General features: G+C 38.9%; 1 protein-coding gene across 1 annotated transcript; it reads right to left on the bottom strand.

Annotated features, from left to right (window-relative positions):
• Positions 1–13,978: 13,978 nt before the first annotated feature.
• Positions 13,979–25,433, bottom strand: LOC139731059 (DNA-directed RNA polymerases I, II, and III subunit RPABC1). The gene is made up of 8 exons (XM_071641938.1): positions 25,297–25,433; positions 23,929–24,017; positions 23,350–23,469; positions 22,783–22,864; positions 20,219–20,299; positions 17,511–17,569; positions 16,288–16,366; positions 13,979–15,218 (listed from the first exon to the last, which is right to left on the bottom strand). The coding sequence occupies exons 1-8, from the start codon at positions 25,351–25,353 to the stop codon at positions 15,153–15,155; spliced, it is 633 nt and encodes a 210-aa protein (XP_071498039.1). The 5' UTR covers positions 25,354–25,433; the 3' UTR covers positions 13,979–15,152.
• Positions 25,434–25,624: the final 191 nt, after the last annotated feature.

The following is a 25,624-nucleotide window of genomic DNA, read 5'->3' as shown; positions in this document are numbered from 1 at the left end:
CCCCCCCCCCCACCCATCTCCTGTATACTCATCTAATTCTAAAGAAGAAGAAAAAAGAATGTCTCGCCGAATTACTTTTTCTGGGAACAATCTCTCAGCACTGTTATTCAGAAAGTGGGGATGATGATTAAGTGTGGCTATGCAAATTTTATTTACCATCCATGCTTTACACAAGAGGAACAGAGGCTCAGCTTGGGGGACTTGCAAAAATCTCATCCTGTATCCCATCCTTCAGCCTCCTCCACCCCCCCCCCCCCCCTTTCTCTTCCTTCTCTCCCCGGGAATCCTCACAAGCACAAGACAAATATCCCAATTTATTTTGTCTCCACTGACCTATCGGCAATGAAACTTCAATTTGCAACATTCGCGCGCTGTGCGTCATACCGGCCAGCATGCATCGGCGCGGAGAGAAAGGTAATCTGTCTTGGTAAAAATCTCCTTAGATCTGAGACTCGCCAGTGAGGTAGAGTTTCTCAAATTACGGGAGAAAGCATGTGCCCACTGGCACACACGCACAGGGCCTGCTCGTAACCTTTCAGAAAGTGCATTCGCTGTCACACCCACAAGCAATTTCCCAAAAGATGCTGCGCTGTGAGAGTTGGGCAGAATCTTTTCTTCCCTTCTCCACTCACATCCCGGAGTTTCTCAACAACTCTTTGTCTGGATGAATTGTCTAATCTTTTCTCTCTGGAACGAAGACAAGTCATCTTGACTACCAAATGTGATAGTTGTTGATTCTATGCATATGAAGCTTTTGCTATCGTTGTGTACTCATTTTCTTTCTCTGATGAGGAAATTCCTGATGTTGTGAGTTTGTGACAAAATTTCAACCTGTTGATAAGAACAACTAGATTCAATCTCTTCATTTCCTCTTCAAAGGTAACAGAAGCATTTGTTGATGTGTGAGTGGAACTTAATTTCATGTAAATGGCTGCAGAACTCAATATGTCATGTGGACTTTGCAGATAACATTAACAAAGGGGGGGGGGGGGAAGAGTTGGTATAGATCTGCAAAACAAAACGAATACTACGCAGCCAAGCCCTTGATCAGAGGACCAATCACCAAACATATAAAGCTAGCAGGACTTCCTGGAGTCAAACGAGACCAGTACCCACCCCAGTCCGGAGCGTCTACCTTTACCGTTTATCCTTCCCTTCCTGAGCAGAACTTCCTACCACGAGAAAGATTAGCCTAGAAACCAATACCCGAGCGAGCGCTATGCACTCCCATCTCGTCAAGCTAACTAACGGGGACCAGCACTTTGCACGAGCGGGATATCCAATAAAAAAAAGAAAAAAAAAACCTGTGGAAGGAATGCTGGCACCACAAGAGGAAGTTTATATAGCTGGTGTCCAAATTGATACACTCAGCACCAGGATAAGCAGCGGCAAGACAAAAGGCAGCACACAGCACATAGCTCTCCCATCTCCGTATCAAGTGCCCTTTGTTACTCGGCAAGCTGGGGGTTGGCTTACACTTTCTATGAAGACCATGAAAATACTCAACTTTTCCCTCATAGTTTCAGCTGGAGACTCCATGACGAAAGAAACAGCATAACCCATGTACACAAGTACGTGAAGTAGAAAGCCTAACTTCTCTTTTAGCATAGTATACCTGCTGAGCGAGATAGGCCTATACGATAAAGCCTGCGAGTACTGACAGAAGCGGATGCGTTAAGGACAAATTTTCATTTGCATAAATGAATGACATCACCAATGCGGCCTCTGTTTCAGTCATTGCTCTAGTGCTGATGGCAGACACGGGGGCTTAGATCAATTTGGGTTGCGTTCAGGTGCCAAGGTTACTTCGGATCACCCTCTGCCAACAATAACTGACAAACGGTTATTCATCAAGGCAGCTACGCAGGGGGGAGTGCGCTTCATATACAGACGCGCAAAGGCAGACCTGTCATGCGGCGCATTAGGGCATCCATCGATGCTAAGCTAAAAATAAGGAGTTTCCTTTCGGGGCTTTCGTTCCAGCCTTTGCATCGCTGGGAGAGGGTTAAGTCCTGTAGGCTCCTCGTCACTCCGTGACACATGTTCGGTTTGCACACGCAGCCACTTTCGTCAAATATCCTTCCTCGTGTATGAAATCAATCAAAGGTGTGGGGGCAACCACGTCAGATGACTCTACCTCACTCAAGCATTGCTTACAAAGCCCTGCTCCCAAAGCAGAGCTAAGCTGAGCTGAGCTGCACCTTCCAAAATTGACTATGACCTACATCTGAGCCACACAGGGCTTGGTAGGGGGTTGGAGAATGGGGATGGGCGAAGGGGGGGGGGGGAGGATAAGATGAGATCTAAAAGTGAGGAATTGACCCAAAATGCTTCCATCTGGTGAGTGAAAATAGTGATTAACAAGAAAGTAATTTGCTTTCTAGGCAAAGCTAGGGTTGTCACAAGATTGCCTGATTTCTGTTCTGGCAGCACAAAAGTCAGGAACGAAGCAAGGTGAACGAAGGGAGTGGTTTGCATTGAATCTAATCCCCATCTACTCCACAGGAACTGGCTGGCAGGAACAGCTGCGAGGTCAAGTCGGATAGTCTGCCCAACTCCAAGCACCTCCGAATGTGAAGCAAAACTCAAAGTGGAAAAAAAAAAAAAAAAAACACTCGCTGGGCGTTGGCACTGTTTTACAATCTTCACTAGCATCTCAATGAGTGAGAACGGCTCTCAAGTCAGTCCTGATTTTACCACACACAAGAGATGGACCATAAAGAGGGCTCGACTCTCCCGGGTGTCAGTATCTGAATCCAAACAACAGCACACACATCACACGAGTCTCAAAGGAGATTTACTAATTCAAACCTTCATATGCATACATCAACATCATATTCCAATGAAATTGAGAGCTTTTATTTTTCCTGGATAGCATCTTATCTTAGCTTGATTTGAAGCCAACGTCAGAGAAAGAGAAACGGCGAAAAAGAAAAAGAAAGAAAGCAATCTGGGCCAGTAGGGGATAGACTTTCTCAAGCAGAAGGAAAGCTAGGGTAAAATAACTGCATGCCAGGCAGAGCAGGGTAATCTGAGGCTTGGCTGGGGAGACATGTCGCGCCAGTAATCAAGCAGAGTAACTCAGCACCAGAGTAAATCATGCACGATCACACACAATCATTTGGGGAAACAAAAAATCTCCGAAGGCCTTGTCCAACCACAGAGAAAGACTAATTTACACACCTCTCACAGCGCGCATTCATCGAGCGGAGCTGTCGTGGCGACAGCGGAGCTCGGCTTTCAGACGAACGGGCAGAACAAACAGCAGAGGCCTATGGGGCTCGGCCCCAGTCTATAATGGATGGAAAATGCGGGTCACTTCACCGCAGAGCTGCGGGTAGGGTACGTGTACACAGTACGGTACAATGGTGCAGAACACACGGGCTTTCCGTATGCGCATTAGCATACATAAAATCTCCCTCTTCCCGCAGTATTCAATGTCTCAATCCCTACCGAGCGTACGCTTTTAGCGAGTGTACCAGAACGCTTGCTGCCAGTGGAACAAGAAATAGTCATCGAAATTCTTCACTTATTAACATGTACTTGTAACAAATGTTATTTATCTGTTACTTTTACAGTAAATACTGCATGTGAAATATTTGTTTCTCCAATGGCAATAGAACACTAGCTACACACACGGGAGAATCGCACGAGATTCTGTCATCGCAGAGAAACACACGCACACAAACACAACGGGATATTCAGAAAAATTACTCACCGACTTGCAGGACATTTTCCACTGCTCCATTTTCTAATAATCTCACTCCTCTTTGGAAAGGTAATTTCTGATATTCACTTTCACTCACTGTTGAGTGATGAAGGGATGAATACATACAAATATCCTTCTCATTCCGAGGAAATGACCAGTAAACAATCCGTGTTTGAACCGGTTCTGGAATACGAGAAAACCGTTCCTCCACTTGCTGAAAAGGAATATTTAACGCCACAACCTTGGCGCTGATGTCCAATAAAGATTCCGGGAAATATATGGGTCCATTTTCTTTATGTTTAGAACAGTTTGATAGGCCAAATCTGTGGCCATTATGCGGAGAGAACTCGCCGCAGTGTCGCTTGGCTGCCGCCATTGGGAAAATTGGACTTCGCGAATATTTCGATCGTATAGTAAAGCACGTAGCCGGTCGTTCCAGAAGCAATTCGCTAGGCGAGCGCGAGCGCTAGCATAGCGGTCCGCTCGCGAGCTGTCGATCGCATGTACTGTGTAGAGTGTGATCAACGGTGTGTGAGAGACAGCCAAGGCGCATGCGTGCGAGTAAAGTTGCACTTTAAACGACTAACTGCGCAAGCTCAGATCAATTAAGCCTCATTAACATAAGTAAATAACAATAACAGTGCGTACCGCTTCCTGTGAAGTTTGCCGACATACGTCCATCGTCTAGTTGTACTTTCAGGCGCTGCGAATAATCTTCACCAGCCGCAGTTCTTTTCGCACGATTTTGTATCCTCCTGACACGAACAAACGCAGCAAAGAAATGAAGAGAAACATAAACGTAAAAACATGCCTGCCGTCAAGTGACGTAGTTTTATTGAAATGTGGGAGAGGCAACCAACTTGCTGGTAGGGATTTGCAATGGAGTCATGCGAAATGCAAAATAGAAGTAGGGCCTAAACGATCTTTCGTTCTACAAAGCCAGAAAGGCCTATTTTGGTATGTATACTTGAGAACTCTCCATCTTCATCTGGTCTTTCCATGCTCTTCTCATTATTAGAATCTGTATTGTCAGCTTTGATTATTGCAGTTTTGGAGAGAGAACTCGTGGCCATTAAATTAAGCTTGGAAACGGTATCTTATGCTAGATTGGATGTGAGGGAGTACCTCTTGCCATCACAGAGTGGTCGATGTGTGGAATTCTCTTCAAAAGATGTGGTCTCGGCTCTGTGAATGCCTTTATAAATAAGCTGGAGTAAGTATTGGAAGAATTGTGTATTCAACTACAAGTGACTACTACCCGAGGTCCTTGGTCTCAAGCAGTTTCCACCTCCTTGCCACGTGTATGTCCCATGGATTTTTATAATTTAGGATACATATTTGAATGACATTAATATCCAAGACTGTAATTATTGAAAGGATCAAGAGCAGCCGAGAATACAATCCTGGGGGTGTTTCATCAACGTTTGTCAGCGCTGACAACTTGAATCACCATAGTAACCAGTTAGTTACCAGAGCATCTCAGCCAATCAAAACCAAGGATTTTGCTGAAATTGTCAGCGCTGACAAACGTTGATGACCCCCCCCCCCCCCCTCCATATTGGTGAACAGGCTCTGACCTTTATACACCATCGTCCCGGAAAATTAAAGTACAGTAAGAAAAGTAAATTGCCCCTGGAAAATCTTGAGCACACTCTTGGGTTGTCGTGGATAACTTTAGTGAAACAACTAAGCTAACTTGCATGTCCTTATTTTATGGGTACTCTAATATTTTTTTAAGTTGCTCATAATCGTGGAATGGAATGCTTGATTTTAACTCACATAGGAAGAACTAATGGATCCAAGCTGAATTACAGATGCATAATGTAATATCCCTCGAAACATGTAAACTAACTAGGCCTACTACTAACTATAGGTACGTATACTTGAGAGGAATGTGCAAATCCATCATCTATAGACAAAAACGGATAGAGTGAATAAATCACTTCTGTGGACTAATATGAATATCAACACCTGGTATGTTTTAATTGTAGTAATGGGTTGAAATATATGATGGTTCATCTTTCCTTTTATGCTTCTAGTTATCAATGTCCTATAGACAGGGCAGCATGTTCCGTTTCTCTTTGACATTGCAAAAGTCAATGAGTAAAGGATATGATAGTCATTTGACTGGTGTTTTAAACGATTAGTTTCATCGTATCTGGGTAATGTGACGTGGATATCTCTAATACAACGCATATATCGATTAGAGCAAATTAATATAACATGTGTCGATGCAACAATGCCGTATAATACATGAAGGTGAATGGTTATTCTCGTTTTGATGTTATAAGCACCCCACGCAGGTATTCTACGTAGCATAACATCTATCGATGGTCACGCTCTATAATACACAAAAAAATAAAGAACCATAACAACATAATACTATCGCTGATCATAAGAGAATAAGGAAGTCCAATCGCGCACAAATGCTTGAGTGAGCACGAACAATGGATATCAATTTCCTTTATAAAAAAAAAGAAGAAAACATGAATATAATTTCACTTTGATTTGTTTTTGTTTGTTTCTTTTCTACGATGGGAAATGTTTTAGTTGCAATGAGCTGATGTTTACTCTAAAGCTGACAGATTAGTTGCGTTGCGTTTGCTGTCGAATAATGATGGGTACACAAATGTTTAATGACTTTTATATTTGAAGGTATCGAAACATCATTCCTACCGTTGAAAAAAACCCGAATATGATATATGTGATATATGATTAACTTTGTAACCCACAATTTTGAACATGTAAAAAAATAATGATAATGATTTGTGAATTTGAGTGTTTTGACAATTGCAATCAATTTGCAGCGGTCTGCACGTATAGATGTTCATGAGAAATTAAGCTCAGTTAAGATATGATAAAAATAAACATGCTTACCTGTGTGTATACAAAGATTTCAAGTCATCTGAATGTACAACAGACTGTGTCTGTGTCAACCATGTCAACATTGCTCTGTAATTAAATGAAAGATTGAAAAGCGTTTGTTTTTTTTTTTGTATATAAGATTTTACGAGCAATGCTCTCGTTGCATAATCATTTGTGAAGCGATTAAAACAGAGAAGTTTTGTACAGAAGACAAGCAGATTTCCAACACTGTAATGGCACACTCCTATAATCATATTTTGCTGCGGCATATTCAGAAACAGCTGGTGCATTCAATGTACGCCCATATTTCTTGTTTAATATCTCTAATGTTTGTTTTATGTTTGTATGGTCTGGGACAAATTATTTGTATAGGGCCCCAATTTTTTCTCTCTTTCTTTTTCTTTAAAACAACAACAACAACAACCATATTTCACACCCCCCATCCACCCCCCCCCCCAAAAAAAAAAAATAAGGAGATGCAAAGCAAAACAACACACGCGCGACGAAAGATAAGATGAGAAATGAGAAACTGATTTATTATACAGAAAAAGAATTAGCGACTGAAAGAAACAACTAATGATGACTGACACAAATAAAAAAGGAAAAGGAATGTAGAGTAGACAAAGGCAACTGAAGCCAATTAAAATATTGATGCGCAACTGTCTAGAAAAGCTAGCTAGAAATGCATCACAAGAGGGCGCTCTTTAAACGCACGTGTTTCGTCCATTTCCAAAACGGTATCATTTTATCTATAGTGGCATATTTCTGAATAATTAAGCAAAGCAAACAGATTACCAGAAAGCAAACAAAACAAAAATGTAGGCAAGCAATAACAAGGAAGGTTTAATTGACAGGTAAATTTGCAACGGGTATCAAGTGACATCCATGGCAAAGCAGAGAGAGAGAGAGAAAGTAAAACCTCAGTATCGTCATATTTTCTCGAAAGCAATGGAATCAAGAGGGGTCTATAAGGAAAGCCTATCAAGGCTAGCGTGTTATTCACATTCTCCGCGGTAGTTTAATTTCTTCTCATAAGGAAACCCACTAACTTCTTTCCGAGCATCTTCCCGATGCCCCCCCCCCCCCCCCCCCCAAAAAAAAAAAAAAAATTCCTAAAAGATTCTTTGTGACCATATGTGATTTTAAAAAAGGCTGTACTTCAAAATCCCCAGATGAAGCCATGTTGGATGAGTTTTAGTATACATGTCAGGGTTCGCTGAATTATTGTTGGTGAAATTAGCTCGCTTAACTCATTCCGCTGATCTATATTGCTTCAATTTTATCCATTATGATTTCAAACGACGTTTGCTTTGATGAACAACATTTCCTGCAACACTTGCCTCTATCAATCTTGCAATAAGCAACAGAGAAAAGAATTACACAGTTGAATAGACTTGACAGAATGGATGTGAATCATCTTATGTCATCAATAATACTTTTACGAACTGAAATGTCTGAAATATAATTTCCCAACTTATTTGAATGAGATCATAGAGATCATTGGCCAATAGAGCAGCCTCCAGGAACGCACAACATGCGTGGAAAGATATTATGTAGCCTACTACCACACCATAATAATGGCCATCAAAATTGCCCTCCTCTTTGGGAGGGGGAGTCTCCCGTATAGCAGATCAAATAACATTTACTTTCATGTACAAAGTATAGAAGATCAATGATCATATTTTTTACTATTTTTTTTTTGGGGGGGGGGGGGGGGTGATGCACCCTATAAGCATTGCTTCCTTAGCATTCCTCCCCATCTCCTGCACGTTCTAAACTTCAGAATGGTGTGTGTGTGTGTGTGTGTGTTTTTTTTCTTTTTCATCCTTTCATTTATTTGTATATCCCTAAATTTCATTTGTTATATTTTGTAATGTTGGCATTGGCATATATGCACTTATGTCTTATGTAAAGAAAAACAACAACCACTGTATTAAGTGCGGTTGGAAGTGGAAAAAAAAATAAATGAATGAAAAAAAAGTAGAGGTCTTACATTTTAAACCTCCGTAGATCTGCTGGTACCTTGATTTAAACAACCAACCAACCAACCAACCAACCAACCAACCCACCAACCCACCAACCCACCAACCCACCCACCAACCAACCAACCAACCAACCAAACAAACAAACAAACAAACAAACAAACAAACAAACAAACAAATGAACAAAGTTTTACAATATTGAGACCATCTATACTAGTATATACATCCAAGTCGGTATTGTGATAAAGGAAGGAGGGGGAAGTCGGATCACAAAGCCTGCCATGAGGGTGGGGTCCACAATGAATGGACAAACATAACACGTTTTTTGGTGCTTCCTTGTCCTTTTCTCTACTATTTCCGATTTCCGGTCCGGTTGTTCATTAAAAACGCGAATCACTAAGGTATCGTTTTAATCCACTAAGCGAAAGCATACTATATCGGTCACCGCAGCCTTCTTGCGTGCTCGAAAATACAGTGATATAGGGGGCGCATGTGCACAAGCTTCCGCGTTGACCAATTAAAGGGGAGCGTGGGCTTTCTGATAACCTCGGCTATCTATATGCTCCTGCCTGCCGTGTGCGCAAACAAAAGCACAACGGATGACTATAGAATGAAAGCGTTGATTTTGTTGTTGTTGTTGCTGTCATCTTTCTAATGAAAATCGTAACGTTGTGATGGCGTATCTCGCGGATATCAGAATAGAGCGAATTTTTATCCCTGCAAGTTGCATTTTGGACACGGTCTCGTATCTCATCGCCTCAGTGGTTTCCTGAGGATCTGTAGTTTCTGTGTAGGCCCTAATGATTCTGGACATTCGCCTAATTTGTCTTTGTAAAACAAGTCTTTCATTGAGACCGAGATGTTTATCACTGGGTAACTGCTTTTCTCGCCCGCACTAATGAAGCATAATTATAGAATACTATATTCAGAAAGTTTAATGTCGTTTTGCGTCATTAAAATACTGCAAATAACATACAGCTGTATAGACAACAGCTTCATGCGAAATTATATAAAATGACTATTTGAGAGACTTGACAATGTAATACTCTTATATAAACTGGCAGAGTATTGATGCACATTTTTCAGTCACGAGCATAATGCATCATAATCTATCGATATTAAGATATTCCGAAAACGGGCGCAGGGACTGTCTCACTCAAATTTAAACCCCTGTCACACTTTGCCGGATAGGCCCACCGCCAGAAACGGGCGAGATTTTGCTCATCCGTTGTTCAAATCGTCAATCCGGTGGACAAAATGTAGATTTTCCGTTATAGAGGAGCGTACATACACGGTCTACCGGCCGAACAAAACGCACCTGTTATGGCGACTATGTATACAGGACAGTGGAACGCGCTCAAACGCATGAGAAATGAATAAGAACCGCGTGCTCACAGGACAGAACGCACGAGGAACAAATGGGTGACACATGAGACGTACATCGAACGTCAGAGAACCGTATGTACGCGTTTTATGTGCTGTACATAGCCGTTCCATCCGTTCCATTTATTGCAGCAACGGACTCTACAGGAGGCCGAATGGATGGAAACACATGGAAAACGACAAAGTACAGTATAGATACAGGAGAAAACGTATAACCATCGGACAAGGATCAGATCGCGCTATCCGTTTTGGCTATATAGAATAAACTTTGTGCATGCACAAAGTTTTCTGGCCGCTCTGACGGAAATCACCTGAAGATAAATGTCCATCCAAAGGATAAAAATGACATGCAACGCATTTTAACGGATATCAACGGATGCCAAAATTCGACATTCGTTTTTAATGCGTTTGCCATATCCGGCAAAGTGTGACAGGGGCATTACATAAGTGGATGGAAAATAACGGATATAATATAGTGGACTGTATCGTTGAATGTTTGTTACTACTTAATAGCAGAGGAAAAGGCCCTGTAAGACGGGAGTGCGAGAATTGATTGTAATACATTGTATTCTAAGCACTTCTGCGTACAGTATTCGTATTATTTTGTGTAATTATTCTGGCGAGTGGATTTTTATCTACGAACTTCAACATTCGATTAACATTCGATAATGTTCGCAGAAATCACCAATGCCACTGCTATTGTGGAAAGAAGCAATGATTCTCTTATATATTTATAATCAAAACACCGGGTTATTTCGTCTTCATTGAAAACACACAAGAAATGTGCCCAATGGTGAACATAGAGTGAACGAAACGAAGCGGGGTAGAATTGAATCAGATCGCACCGGGGAAGAGAATACTTGTGTATCAGGCAGATGACTGTTGGTTGGCTACCGAGATTTTTGCTGTAGCAAAAAGAAGAAACAAGACAAGACAAACAAACAAAGATGCTCAAAACTGTTTGACCAATAATGTCCAAGTAGAGTAAAATGGAGTTTCATTTTCGCTTTAGAATGTGTGTCCTACAGCTATCAGAAGTAGGCCTTTATATGAGGAGAATAGACAGAAGGAGGGGAGGAGGAGGAGGAGGAGGAAAAGGAGGAGAAAATGACAACGAAGAGAACAAGAACAAAAATGACAAGATGGCAGAAGAGGAGGACAGAGGGATAAATGATAACAAAAGAAACGAGGGAAGTTTGTAAGATTAAAAAACAAAACAGACGCAGCGGAGTAATTACAAGAAAATAGGAGAAAAAGAAAAGAGTCATAAAAAAACTAAATAAAGCTAAAGGCAACAATTAAATCAAGCACTACATAATCCCATGGAAAACGAAAACAGGGACAACCCTAGTTCCAAAAACTCTCCATCCACGCTTAAACTTCAACCAACGCACACATTCTGATGTAGTTATACAACACATACACCATCATTCATCAACATTATCAACAGTAAAGCAGTGTCTGTTTTCTCGACCACGTACATTTTTTTTTCTCTTGCTATTCAGTACCGTAACCAGTTAACAACGAAAGTAAATTGGACGCATGCACAAGCTGTAAACTTCCTCGGACGCTAACTACCTGTGGTAATCTCGTGATGCGCTACTTTACGTACCCACCGGATTCGCGGCAATAGAGCGGAAGAAAACAGGGGTAATGTAACTACCCGGAGGTGGAAATGCCCTTCATTACCTTTGTTTCTAGAATGAAAGATTTCGGTCAGTCAACCGTGGGTAGGTCCCCTTCCACTTTTTGTTTGTGTTTGTGCTTTGTTGTGTTTTGTTTATAATTCGAAAGTTAGGCTTTACAGGAGGAAAAAAAAAACACACACAAAAAAAAAAAAAGGGGGGGGGGGAGATCGGAGTTCTGATATTACAGCTGAACCGGAAATATGAGTATCATGGAGTAACAGTACGTGAGCTCAAAGGGATTGTTTTACCTTTCAAAGAATTACGGAGTCCCAAGGTATGACCGGGCTCTGGTACTCTCAGTTTGTTCATAAACACAGATGAGGGAAAAAGATGAGAGGAAAGAAATTAAGTTTTCTAGGAAAGGAGAGACGAAAGAAAATAAGAGACAGAAAGAGGGAAGTAACCCACCGTCTCTTTCTACCTCTCTTCCATTCTCTCTCTCTCTCTACTATCATATATAATCATATATGTATGTATGTATATATATATATATATATATATATATATATATATATATTTATATTTATATATATATATATACAGTACGCCCCCACCCCTAGAAAAAAAATATACAATCGGATTTTCACACTGATAACTTTTAATATGATTAAACTGTCTAACACTACTTCCGGGTCTTAAAATATAACATCTTAGCTATATTTTGTAGAAAACCTCATTCAATTTGGTTAAGTGGTCACAGAGAAATGCGAATTGTTGTAAAGCATGTCATGGGTCTGATTCTTCCAAGTTTATCACTTGGATGCTCTTAGAATTGCATAATGTGTGAACACAATGGACAGAACTTGGAGGGAAGGGATTCCCGACATGCTCTACAAAACACCTCATCTCTCTTTGACCATCGAAGCAAATCGGATGGGGTTTTCTGTAAGATGTAGGTAATAAATTAGTTTCATATCCTGAAATTGTATTTGGATTGATTCACTGTTTTTAAAGTTATCATTGCGGAGGGTACTGTTGTATTTTTTGGGGTGGCGGACATTGGTATACTATTATATATATATATATATATATATATATATATATATATATATATATATATATATATATATATATATATATATAAAATATATATATATATATATATATATATATATATATATATATATATATATATATATATATATATATATATATATAATATATATATATATATATATATATATATATATATATATATAATAATGAATGGAAATAATGAAGTTACATCATTCCAAGGATGTATTGTTGTAAGTTATGTTCCTCCAGGTTACCATAAAGCTTGGCCCCACCTTCCTTGACTACCGGCATCATCAAGCACCAAAATGGGATGCCCAATATGGTATGTACAACCAAATTTCGCTTTCGACGGGAGATCTCCCGCCGAAAGCCATTTTTGCAAAATCTCCCGTTCTCCTGCTTGAGATTTAATTTCTCCCACCCTAGCTCTGTGTCTCCCGCTTGATATGATCTTTACTCAATGTCATCGTATGTTGAAAAATAAGCCTTAGCTGGCACGAGAGAGCATCTAGAACCCTAGAGCTTCCAGGGCCCTTAAACGGGCCCTGGACCCCGGCCGCAAGGAACTTCGCGCTCGTGATGTGCGCTTTGCGCACATCAAATTGGAGGCTACCGTTTGCTAGGGGTTTCAGGCGGGAGAATCTCCAGATCAGAAGGTGCTTGGGGTTGGAGTCTCTGAAACTTTCAATTACTAAGTCCTCCCTAGGTAAAATGTCCACAATTTGAATTTACATGCAACACAGTATCTACCAATAAGAATACAAGTGTTTTCCATGAGAATAGAACTATACAGCGAAAAAAATTAAAATACAAAAGGACAAAATTTTATTACTGCATGGCATCACTTTATTGACAAAGAAGAACGTACTTGACACAGTAATGGCATAAGGACAAGAGGAATCCCTGTTCGGTGTCCTTTCAATACAAGCACACATATCAAGTACAAAGAACAATGTAAGATGTACGGTTCGAGAATTTGGCTTAATCCCACAACACAATGTTCACAGCTGTAGCCTCTATTTTCTCAGCATTCTGATCTTATCTCAAACTTCATTAGAGTCCTTGAAATGTCCAAAAATAATTTGTGTAACAGAAGTCAGATTTGGCATTCCATTTCTGTACCTTTTTTCTTTCATTTCACTATGAAGAACACTAGGTAATCATATTCAATCTGTTACTCTGACAAATGCAGCAAATGGGATGGACTTTGACCCTTTTTCTGTTCTGCATGTCACATGCCATGCCCCCATCTCAAAACCGGGGGGGGGGGGGGGGGGGGGGGGGGACTGACACCAATTAAAACACTTCATTGTACAGTGGAAACACTTCAAGTTTTACATGTAGGTCTGCTACTGCTCACAGTAAAACAAATCTCTCTGGCTTGAATAGTGACATAAGAGTACATCTACATTGATGTAGTCCAGGGACATGTTCACTGGCAACATTGTGTGAAACATGAGAACATTTGTGAAAAAAATCTTTACCTCTCACAGACATATATGTATGCTACTTGTTTTATAAAATCTTGTTACAAAATGAGACATAATGACAAAATTCATAAAGGTAGCTTGGCTGATAATGTGAGGTTAATCTGATATACACAAATCGAGAGTTAAAAAGTCACACATTAAGCCATGTTGACATGAATACACATTTTTTTTTCTCTCTCCGATACAATGTACTGTCAAGTAAATTGTAGGCCCATCGTGATATACTGTAAAAGTGGAAATTTTCACAGTGTTTAAATTCTTGTGCATTTCACACAACCAGAAACTAGTGCAAAAATAAAAGCACAAAAATGTTTGCATGCCATATGTTCCAGTAGTAAATGTCCTGATTTTGCGGAATTAAAAACACTCAAGAGTCATCTTACCTGGCAGAGCGCAAATATTACTCACACTACAATATCCACTTTTACAGTAAACAGCTATTGTGACAATCAGATTCTTTTATACCGGAAAGTATTCCTGACAGCCTAGACTAGCTGAATTGAAACACATGTTATCCAATCTTGCTGAAGGCCTTGAAGCATGAAAAGTAAAATACACACTCGAGACTTGCAGGATAACAACTGATCCATGAAAAAAAAAAAAAATGTCAGTAGAGGTACTTTCAGTAAGCACTGTTGGTTTTTGAAAAAAAAACAAAAACAAACTTGAAGTGGTCTTGCAAACTCTTGAAGATCTGCTGTCTAATGGTTTTCTAAATCTGAACATTAATTAGGACACATGCCTGTGTGCTATCTAATCTGGAGGAGAACTGTGGATTTTGAAGGTTACGTTCACACAAACTGAATCCAGAATATACATGTATCAGTTTTACATACATCTGGTGGAAGAAAAGGCGATCCTCATGTAAACCTGAAACTTATGCAGATTCATTAACATTCACTTGTCTATTGATGCCATCATCAGTGTTCATTGGGAAAGTAGCTGTGCGAGAATGTACAATGTACAAAAGAAGAAGTATTTACAAGGTGGCAAATGTACAAAGAGAACAAGGCCAGTGTCATTGTACCAGCCTGTACGAGATGTAGCGACCGGCAGTCTCGCTGGGACGGATGATTTTAACCACCTAAAATGAATGAAATTACAGGAAAAAAGGATATGAGACCATCACTTCCAGCCATCCACTAACCCTTCATGAGTCCATGCACTCAGCTATACTTTATCAAGCTTTTTAATTGAATTTAACATGTCATATGACATCATCTTGCCATGCTTGATAAATTTATGTCAAACAATTCTTGAAACATTGGGTTATTTCATACTTATACCGTCCGTTTCTGATAGGAAATTAATTCATATCATCTGACTCATTACACAACGAATGCAAGCAGATGGTCAGACAATCTAGTGGACATACTGACAATGTACAAGCATCTATTCCTTTGTGTAGAGGCATACATCATCAAATATTACAAGTGTTCCCAATTCTCACCTTATACTAGAAAACAAATTGATCTTCATCTTGCACATCATAATAAATGTGTAATATCTGTACACTGCTATTGTTCTTTACCCTGACAAAACTCGTCTTGTAAACTGTCTCTTCAATCAACACTGTTCAGCTTGATGATTAATTCTCTTCATGGAACTAATCTTTAGAAGCAAAATATAATTCAAATCTATGCTGACCTCACTTCACAATGACTAATATAGATACACAGATAACATGTTTTTCAGGAGTGTTTAAAGGGATCATGTTGAAATATTGGTATTAGCAGGGCTCGAGATTAGTGATGGCTCGACAGCCCACGGCCACCAAAAGTTGATGGCGGGCCACCAAATTCTCAAAAAGTGTATCTTTTGGTGGCGTGATTGGGAAACTAAGATTGAAAATTGATTGTAATGTTTCCTTTTATTTAGCACCACTGACTGCAGTCATTTCTAGGACCACCAACGTGTCAAATTGAACGATATTCATTTGCCCAGACTGGCCACGAGAGAAAAAAATTCTATTGTTGATCTCTGGCATGCAAGTATGAAAGCATAACCCTGACCAGCTCGAGAGTCCAATAAGTCTGGGTCTAAATTCCCCGCTGACATGCACTGCATTGTGTGATGTCAGTCAAAATTGACTGAAACATATACAAAGCTATGTCATCATCATCATCATCCCGCATGCCAAGTATACCACTCACCTGTCCTCGCTTTAACCCAAAGTATCTGGCTACGGGGTCTCCTGCTTGTATTCTAGGCAGCTGGTGCTCCTTCAGTTTACTGGTGGGAGTGAGGGGGTTAAGGAACATGAGATGTTGTGCAGCGAGCCAATCTCACTTATTTCTCCTTCCCATTTTCCCTCACACAAACTCTTACTCACTCTCCTTCTTCTCCTTCTTCTTAATTTTCCCCCTTTGTCAAATTAAGTGCATTAATTCATTCATCCATCCATTCATTCATTCATTCATTCATTCATTCATTCATTCATTCATTCATTCATTCATTCATTCCTTTTTGGTTTATTACAGAACAGACATGTTCTGGTCATTAAAAATATAGATGTTCTTTGCAAAGCTAGCAAAATGATATTGGCTGACATTTTTTTCAAAGGCGATGTCATTTGCACAGAACTCATTTTCTTCATGTACACAAAATGCCAGGTGTCTCACTGTTGATTTTTTCCCTCAAAGAAACATATTTCCATGATTCAGAAAAAACCCCAAGGTCTTTTTGTTTTTACACTGACCTTCCCCCTAAATAGACATATACCCTGAGTGAGTAAGGACATAACCTGTTATTTTCTTGCACTATATATAGATATGGAGCTTCTAACAATACCAAGTCAGTTTTGAGATGCCCACACGTGGGATGTTGAGTTTGATAATCAACTGATATCTACATGGTTACATCAGTCCAGATACTCATCTTACTGCACAAGAAATTGACTGTTGTTATTTCACTGACATGGTTTGCATCACCATCCTTCCTGCAGTTAATTCCCCTTCAAAACGACACATGAACACCTGGGTCACAGTCCATAAGAGATGTTAGGATGGCAGTTCTTGCTAGAATGGCAACTCCAGGACGTAGGAATCTTGTCACTATCATGACACTTACCACAGCAGCAAGAGTTACTTTCATAGCAACACTCTGTGAAATGGAGCTTAGTGGTATACACAATCATGCAATGACACATACATGTCCATTCCAGTATAAAAAGACCCCCCCCCCAAAAAAAAAAAATAATAATAATAATAATAATAAAAAAATAAATAAATAATAATACTAATAATAATAAATAAAAAACAAAAACAAAAACAAACAAACAAACACACACACACAAATCACTATCACTGCTACAACCACCAACAACAAAATCGAGATGAAAATACTAATTGTGTTGACACAGGCATCGAAAGGATACTATCTGTTGAGTAGCTCTGTCTTCTCATCCGTCGTCATGACGACATGCTCCGGAACGAACTGGATGTGAGAGTGGAAATGACCAGCAGGATAAGTTCAAACATACATTGTACATACTGTAACAGCACACACAGGTTGTTGAGGGTGTTACCTTTTCGTGGAGTGTCTGTCCTAGGACTTATAAGGCCTTTGGGTCAAAGGTCAGGGGTCACAGGAAAGATTATTAAGATTTTGAGTGGTACCACACAGACCTAACAACATTGCTGTATTGCTTTCTTCACCAGTTTTTATCTTTTCTTCCTCCAGAAAAATGAGATACCAAGATATTTTCACCTGTCTTCCTCTTTGAAAAGTTATGATTGACTTTGATTTCTTTTTATGGATAATACTTGATGTAAAACTGAGCTTGCAGTTGAATGAAAGATGTACATTAAATTGCATCCATTAACCTTTGCTGCAAAATGACTGATTTGCTGCTTCCAGTGTAGTTGACACTGCTGGGGACTAAGTATGTTATGAGAAGACATGTATGCATGAATATTATCATATAATTTCCCCCAAGAATGTGAGGTATTTTGTGCTACGGCTAGAAATCTAAAATGTGCTGGGGTACAAACAGAGGCATGATTTTTCTTTTTTCATTTACGACTCCAAACAGAGTTGCATACCTAATCTGATACAGTGCACTCCCGTTACAACAAACACGATAATAACGAAATTCTGGTTACAATGAAGTAAAAATTCAGGCCACAACATTACCTGCTCGATGTTTATTATTGCTTATTTGCTCTGTTATAATGAAATTCTGATATAAAAATAAACTGCCTGTCCCGAGGACTTCATTATAATGGGAGGCCACTGTACCACGTTGTATAACTCTGATAAAGTAAAGGGCAAACTCATCAAAAGACGGTACTTGGCCAAAAAACAAGATGCAGTTCCTTAAACAAATGTTCTTTTGTTCCATGCTGTCTCTGGTGTACTAATGAAGAGCTTAACCCGTTGAGGGCGGGCTGATTATGCTACAACACGCATTTCCCATAGACCCCTGCCCGAGTATACTCGGGACTCATACTGAAATCTGAATGGCACAATTTTTATATAACTTATGGTGGCTGTTTGTGACTCTACCCTGCACTCAGGAAATACCAGTGACGTGACATGGGAGATTTAGAGATGAAGGGTTTTTTGTTTTTTGTGTTTTTGTTTTTCCAGGGCTTCATCGTTTCCTTGGAGACGATGGTATGCTACCATGGTGACAGAATCATCAAGGGCTGCAGAAACCACTCGAGTGCAAGGGTTTACCGGTGATGACGAAAGTGATGGGGAATAATGGGGTGGGGTGGAGGGTATCAAGATATCTGAAAGGTTAGCATGCCTGTCTCAAGTTGATCCTGAAACATATGCAGACCTACAATGTACCAACCTTTCTGACTGAAAAATAGGGATGATTTGGCTAAAAGTAGGAAAGAAAGAGCAGTTCCCATAAGAGTGTGAAGTAAAATTACCCAGAAAAATAGGAAACTCCAGTTGAAACAGGAGCTGGGAATGTTCAAAATTCAGATTCTTTCCTCCAAATCCAGTATGGATGGAGGTCCACATATGAGTCATGTATGTGTGTATTCATAATTAATAAATCTACTCAATTATTCATTTATCCACATGTATCCATTTTCTTACTTAACTATGTTTTTGTTTGGACCTTCCTTCCTTCCTTCATTCAATCATTCATCACTCATTTATTCATCTAATTTAACCCTATTCTAACTGGGCTATTTGAGACCAAGTTTTTACTGGGGGGGGGGGGGTCAATTTGACCCCCCCCCCCCCCCCCCCCCCCCCCCCCTTCAGATCTCGGCCGCCGATCGCGCAATTGCCGCAAAATTTTGCCTGAATATAGAGCCGGATGTCAACTACAAGATTACATGGTCATACAAAAGAAAAAATTTGATTTTCTATTTTTATTAAATTATTTATGCAAATTTACGTTAGAAATCATATTTTCACCTATAACTCCATTAAAAAGACTGAATGATTGCTAAATTTTTGTGTAAGAGTTCCTCAAGACACATTGAACAATTTTCTTGTAAAAAAATAGCACAATCAAAATCAGTTTCTTTTGTTTTTTATTGTTTTGTTGATTTTTTATGTATTTCATTGTTTTTTTTTACCTTTTGTTTTCTATTGTTTTTTGGCCAAAATTTGTTGCAGGCACTTTTTCAAGCTTATCTACATTAAAATTGATTAATTTCAAAGGTTAAAAGTTGAAATAATCTAATTTATATCAATTTAACCAAAAAACACAAATTTGCATTGGATTTGCACTTGATATCATGAATTTGAGCCATTTTCGGGTTGACATGAATCCGCAAAACATTATGTAACTTCAGAACGGTGTACCCGGACATCGCAAATTTGGTCTCAAAATATGCGGGAGACTTCAAAGAAAAAAGTCACGAAACGACGCGGCAAAATCTTCGCGCGTTGCGGAATCGCGGCGCAAAATGTCGAGGGGGGGTCAAATTGACCCCCCCCCCCCCCCCAGTTAGAATAGGGTTAATGTAGAACAGGCTGCAAGGCTTCTCAAAAGAGTTCTCATTCCAATCAAACCTTGTATTTCTCCCACCCCCACCCCTACTGACTTAGATGGCTTCACCCTTGGATAACAGGAGAACCAGAAACTGGTTCACTTCCTACCCCTTAACTCACCTCGTGTTCAGTGATGTTAATCAGCAGCTCAGCTTCCAAAAACTGCTCCAGGATGTACTTTGGTGCCATGTCCCCAAGACTCTGGAGACGGGGGAAAAAAAAAATCCAGACAAATGGGTCAGATGTACACTGATAATGGAGATATGTAAAGTGGCAGAATGCCATGAAGAAAATGAAGAAAAAAAAGATGTACAAGAAAAGAGATAAAAATCAGGAATAAGCAAGAAGGAGAAAGATTTATTTTGTTTAAACAGAACAAGAATGCAGAAATATGAATATTGAGGGAGGAGAAAAATAATCAAGTCCTTTCTCTGTGAAACACGAACATACTTTGCACTCTTTTTCAGTGTACCCTTTGTGAAAAATTATATGTTTTCTTCCTCGACCTCAACAACGAGTCCCTACAGTCCTTGAAAAGGGATAGAAACAGGAATGAGAGAGATGGATGTATGATTACAGGAAAAAATGTAATGGCAGAAGGCGGAAGACATATGACATTTCTCTATTCTGTGTATATTCTTATCATTTAATTTTTTTTTTCTACAAGTCTAGCATTCAAGCACTTTCTGGCTGACATTGGATTACATAGGTTTTCTCCTACATGTTGTATGTGTGTAATCTAAGTTTCTCATAATATGAAACGTGTCTCATTTCTTGTCTTCTCATGACTATGGCTTTAACAGTCCTTGATCTACAGCACACCCACAACCCACCCACTTACACATGCACACACAAAAATTACATCACAAGAACTCACCATAACTGACGTAACTCGACATTTTTCACTACCACTCCACCGGGAGAAATTTTTTGACCACGCCAATTGCTGACTTTTACTTTCAAGTCTTGCACATCTCATGACAACAGTTTTGCGAAAATTGGGCACACCATTACAATGCTGCATGACCTTTCATACAGTGCACTCCTGTTACAACGAACACAGTTATAACAAACTTTCTTTATAACGAAGTCAAACTTCTGGTCCCAAAATTATCGGCATCAAAGTCTATGGTACAAATTCACTTATAACGAACATGGTTATTGCAAAATTTTCGTTATAACGAAGTCTTTTCAGGGCGCCACTGACAAAGAAAAACAAAAGAAATGTGCTCCGTTATAACAAAATGCGGATCGCTTTCGAAAATATGTAGCGGAACAATCAGTTATTGGGTCTCTGCATGGGAGAACGCTTAACATCACCGTGTGTTTGCTCTGTGTGTCACGTACAGTTTCCGAGGGGAACTTGCGTTATTGTAATACAATAATAAGAAATTAAATAAGATTTGTTTTATTGTACTGGTTCTTAATTACAAAACACACAGATTCTGATACACTTAAATATCTGTTAGTTCAGAAATGAAATAGGGTTTGTTGTTAGGAACATTTTGATGTCATTCCAAAGGTTCGGTATTGATAAGGTTCGCTAGTACGACAATGAAATATGGTTCGCATTATGACGGTTCGTTACTCCGAAAATGATAGGAATTTCAAACGTTCGTTAATCGGAACATTTCAAAACAAGTTTCTTTAATCAAAAAGTGAAAAAAGTGAGTCCACTAACAAAATTTAGGAATTACAAACCTCATAATTGTACTAAGACGGGAATGCATTTGTACATGCTTGTCAGATCGAAAAATGGCTCAAAAACGTGATGTTGTGTACAAAGTCAATGCGATATCTCTCACCTTATTCATAAAGATATGATTATTTTTACTTTCATTGGCTGAAATCAATGCATTTTAGCATAATTATGCTTGATAAGGTTCTGCAATAAATTTTGTGGAAAAAATGACAAAAAAGGTCAAAATACAAAGAAATACAAAGGAATTCATGAAACAATAATATACATATAAGCAATTAATTTTGATACAAGATTTTTACTTAAGTACATCTTTAGAAAAGCTACAATGAATATCCACATCATAAATTAGGGTTCCAGGAACTTTATTTTCTGATTAAGAGCAAAACATTTGATATTACACATATATATGCATCATTTTAAATCAATATAAAATGTTCAAAAATTCAATTTCAATTTCTTCTTTTTTTTTGAATAGTTTGGTAGATTACACCACATGTAACGTATATGCCAATTTTCATGGTGATTGCGCATTGATGGACAAGATCACGGGGGTGGGGTTTGATGCTGTAGTGGTTGCCAAGTCAGACAAGCCCTTGGTACCTTTCTGCTTTTCACAAGATGACCTTTTGTTGTAAATGTACATACTACAGCTGCATGTATAAATTTGAATCAATTTTTACTTTTTATTTGTATGTGGTGGGGTTTGATGCTGTAGTGGTTGCCAAGTCAGGGAAGCCCTAGGTACCTTTCTGTTTTTCACAAGATGACCTTTTGTTGTATGCACATGTACAGCTGTATGTACAAATTTGAATCAATTTTTACTTTCTATCTGTATTTCTACCTGGTCTACTGGATGCTGGAAAATAATTTGGTAAAATGTTGCAAAATGTATAAATTTCTCCCATTCCCGGATTGTGTACTGAAATTGTCATGGCACATGGTTTGGGGTGGGGGGAGGTGGGCCACAAACAGAGAGACTCACAGTCTTTGCTGAGGGTGTCATTCGCTCCTGTACAACAATGATGGCTCTGGTGATATTCTCCTCCTGCATCCTCTGGCAGTACCTGAAATGATGCAACGTTTCCATGGCAACAAGAAGTCAGATGACATTTCATATGTTCACTTTTGTTTCATTCATGATGGTTTTGCATATAAGCACATAATACAGGATGTTCACAAACAAAAATTTTCATAAAATGTAATAGCAGGGTATTACTTGTTGATGAAACAGAAGCAACTTTATTTATGCAGATTCATGAAATGAACAAGTACTGCTTCCAATTACAAAAATGTGTTGCATTTTGTACCATATGGAGGGAAACTGCTAGTTTTTCTATTGAGAGTTGGTTACACTTCTTTCTTACTCTGTCAATGTGATTCTAGAACACAAATTCAGTCATGAGCAGAATTGCCTTGCAAATCCAAATTTACAAAATGTATGGCATATGATACACAGTATATGACTTGAGAAACAGAGATGCAATTGACACATCAGAAAATAGTCTATGAACATGAACAATGTCCTGGTTTCAGCAAAAGATGTACTTACGCCTTGATTGTCTTCATGCCCACTTTCTTCTCCTCTGGGAAGAAGACAAACATTTGATCGGTTGGGTCATCATTGTGTGCAACCAACACTGTCAGGTCCTTGCGGTTCGGCCTGTTCTCACTGTTTCAATGTGGTTTGAAAGCATAAGAGTACACCATGAATACTTTAACTTCATTCACTTTAGGACCTAAGTGTATCAAAACAAACAAACAAACAAACAAACAAAAACAAGAACAAAAATTTTCATTCTGACACATAATTGGTAATTTTCTAATTTCAATATGATTTCAAGTAGAACTTTGTATACAGGAAAGTAAAAATTAATGTTTTGTTTGTAACCAACTCAAAAGCAACAAGAACACATGTTCTGGTGATATGTAGTCAAATGGCATTATGACCAATTGTCAATTTAGCATTATTTCTAGTTAAATTTTGACTGGCAAAAATTTATGAGGTTACTGTCTTGTCTTATTGCATTTATGTTTGGTTTGGTTTTGTTTTTTCATTTTTCTGCAGATGGACTCCTAAAGGTCTGCAAGATCTCAAACAGTTTTCTAATGAACAAATTTCCATCATTACCTTGGTTTATCCCCAAATTGTTCCTTGAACTGTTCCAAAGTTTGGTCCAACTCATCTTGCGTCACCAGATAGCCTCTGTCGTGGCACAGCTGCAGAGCATAAAATGATGTTAGACCAAAAGTCAGACTGGAACAAACATATATTATAAAAACAAGACTTCTAATATTATAACAAAGGCAAAAACAGCACAACCAACCACTATGGCAAGGAAAAGAAAAGAAGAAGTTGACGTGGTGATATATACACACTACACTAGGTACCCGGTAAACCTTTATTGAGACAAAATTGAATCATTCCAGCCACTGATTTGTGATTGAGAGTTTGTTTGTTCTGGTGGTACAACCCTGCAATGTAGAAATGTGATGTAACAGATGTAGACAGGTGGAAATAAGTCAAAAGTGCTTGAATTTAAGATTAAGAGTAAGATAGGTTCTCAGTATTTGAAGACATTTCAAGTTAACATTCCATACCACACATGACATGATGGTTTATTTTTTGATACAGCTACCATAATACAGCACTTGAAATTTTACAACAACACAATACAATGAACATCTGTTCCCACATCCATGCACAGCTACTAGGCAAGGTTTGTAGAATTTTGAAATTGGGTTTCACAACTGAAATTTTACTGATGGGTGAAAAAAAAAAAATAGATCTGGCAAAATTTTAACTGTTGAGAGGTTCTAGTCATTTCTTACAATTATCTTCGTATTATGGTAATCTAGGCATTTACTTAGGGGCAAGAGACAGTTATGACTCCACAACGATACTCTTTGATTATTCAAGTGACATACAGTTGTAACAGTATTCTTAAACATGTAACACATTGCCCCTAGAAATCCATATCCAGTTGCAGCTCGACAGTAGGTTTATAGACCCTACATCTAGTTAGTCTCAAATAAACATCTAGTTAGTCTCAAATACTAACGTCAGCAGTCAAAACTGCAAATAAGGAAATAGGAAGTCATCTTCATGAATCTTTGTGACTGATAGTGATAGGCTGCATTAAACTTACTATTAAATTTCAACTTTTAGTTTTATATAAATTTAGCCCTTTGAAGATTAAAGAAGAAGAAGAAGTCAAGGTATTCAAGTTTGACATACAGTGGAAGCTTGCTGAAAGTGGGAGGGCATTACAAGACTGTTGTCTTTCCAGAGGCCCAACAAGACAGGTGAATACAGCCTTATATACAGCCTACAGGTGAGGTGAATATTTCGTAATCGTATCTAATTCAATGCACTGCAGTGGTAACAATCAATGCAGACCAAATTTTCTATATGTGGGACTGTTACAGGTTGCACACCACACTGCTTCTTCATCCTACGATTAAGTCTTACAACAAGGCGGAACAAGTCATCACCAACCTGCATTATCGTTTTTCGGATTCTCCATAGTTTGTATGTTTCAGCTTCATCATTCATTGTTCCTGGAGAGTCCTTGTGCCGCCTCTATCTTTGTCGAAATATGACGTGTTCAATCTTCTCCACCAAACGTGGTCGTCTCACGTTGTCACCACACAAAAACGAATGCTGTAGATCGTACTCAGTATAATAAGTACTGTACATGTAGTTCATAATAAGTAACGTTACAAATCAAATGTACGTACGGCTGTCTGCGTGGAGAGCATTGAGGTATCAATATACAGATAAAATGCAGGTATTGTAAAAGTTTTTATTTGTTCTACAATGTTTC

The sequence above is a fragment of the Diadema antillarum genome, unplaced genomic scaffold (assembly GCF_040938485.1).
Source record: "Diadema antillarum isolate AM-2024a unplaced genomic scaffold, OU_Dant_1.0 seq00000355_RagTag, whole genome shotgun sequence".
NCBI classification, from domain to species: domain Eukaryota; kingdom Metazoa; phylum Echinodermata; class Echinoidea; order Diadematoida; family Diadematidae; genus Diadema; species Diadema antillarum.
This window is presented reverse-complemented; position numbering and strand designations above follow the sequence as displayed.

Excerpts from the sequence above, each read along its gene's own strand:
- LOC139731059 (XM_071641938.1), bottom strand. The coding sequence starts at position 25,353 with ATGAATGATGAAGCTGAAACATACAAACTATGGAGAATCCGAAAAACG. Across the intron at positions 23,470-23,928 it reads CAATTTGGGGATAAACCAAG|TGAGAACAGGCCGAACCGCA; the intron begins GTAATGATGGAA and ends ACATTGAAACAG. Across the intron at positions 15,219-16,287 it reads TTGGGTTAAAGCGAGGACAG|GTGGTTAAAATCATCCGTCC; the intron begins GTGAGTGGTATA and ends CATTCATTTTAG.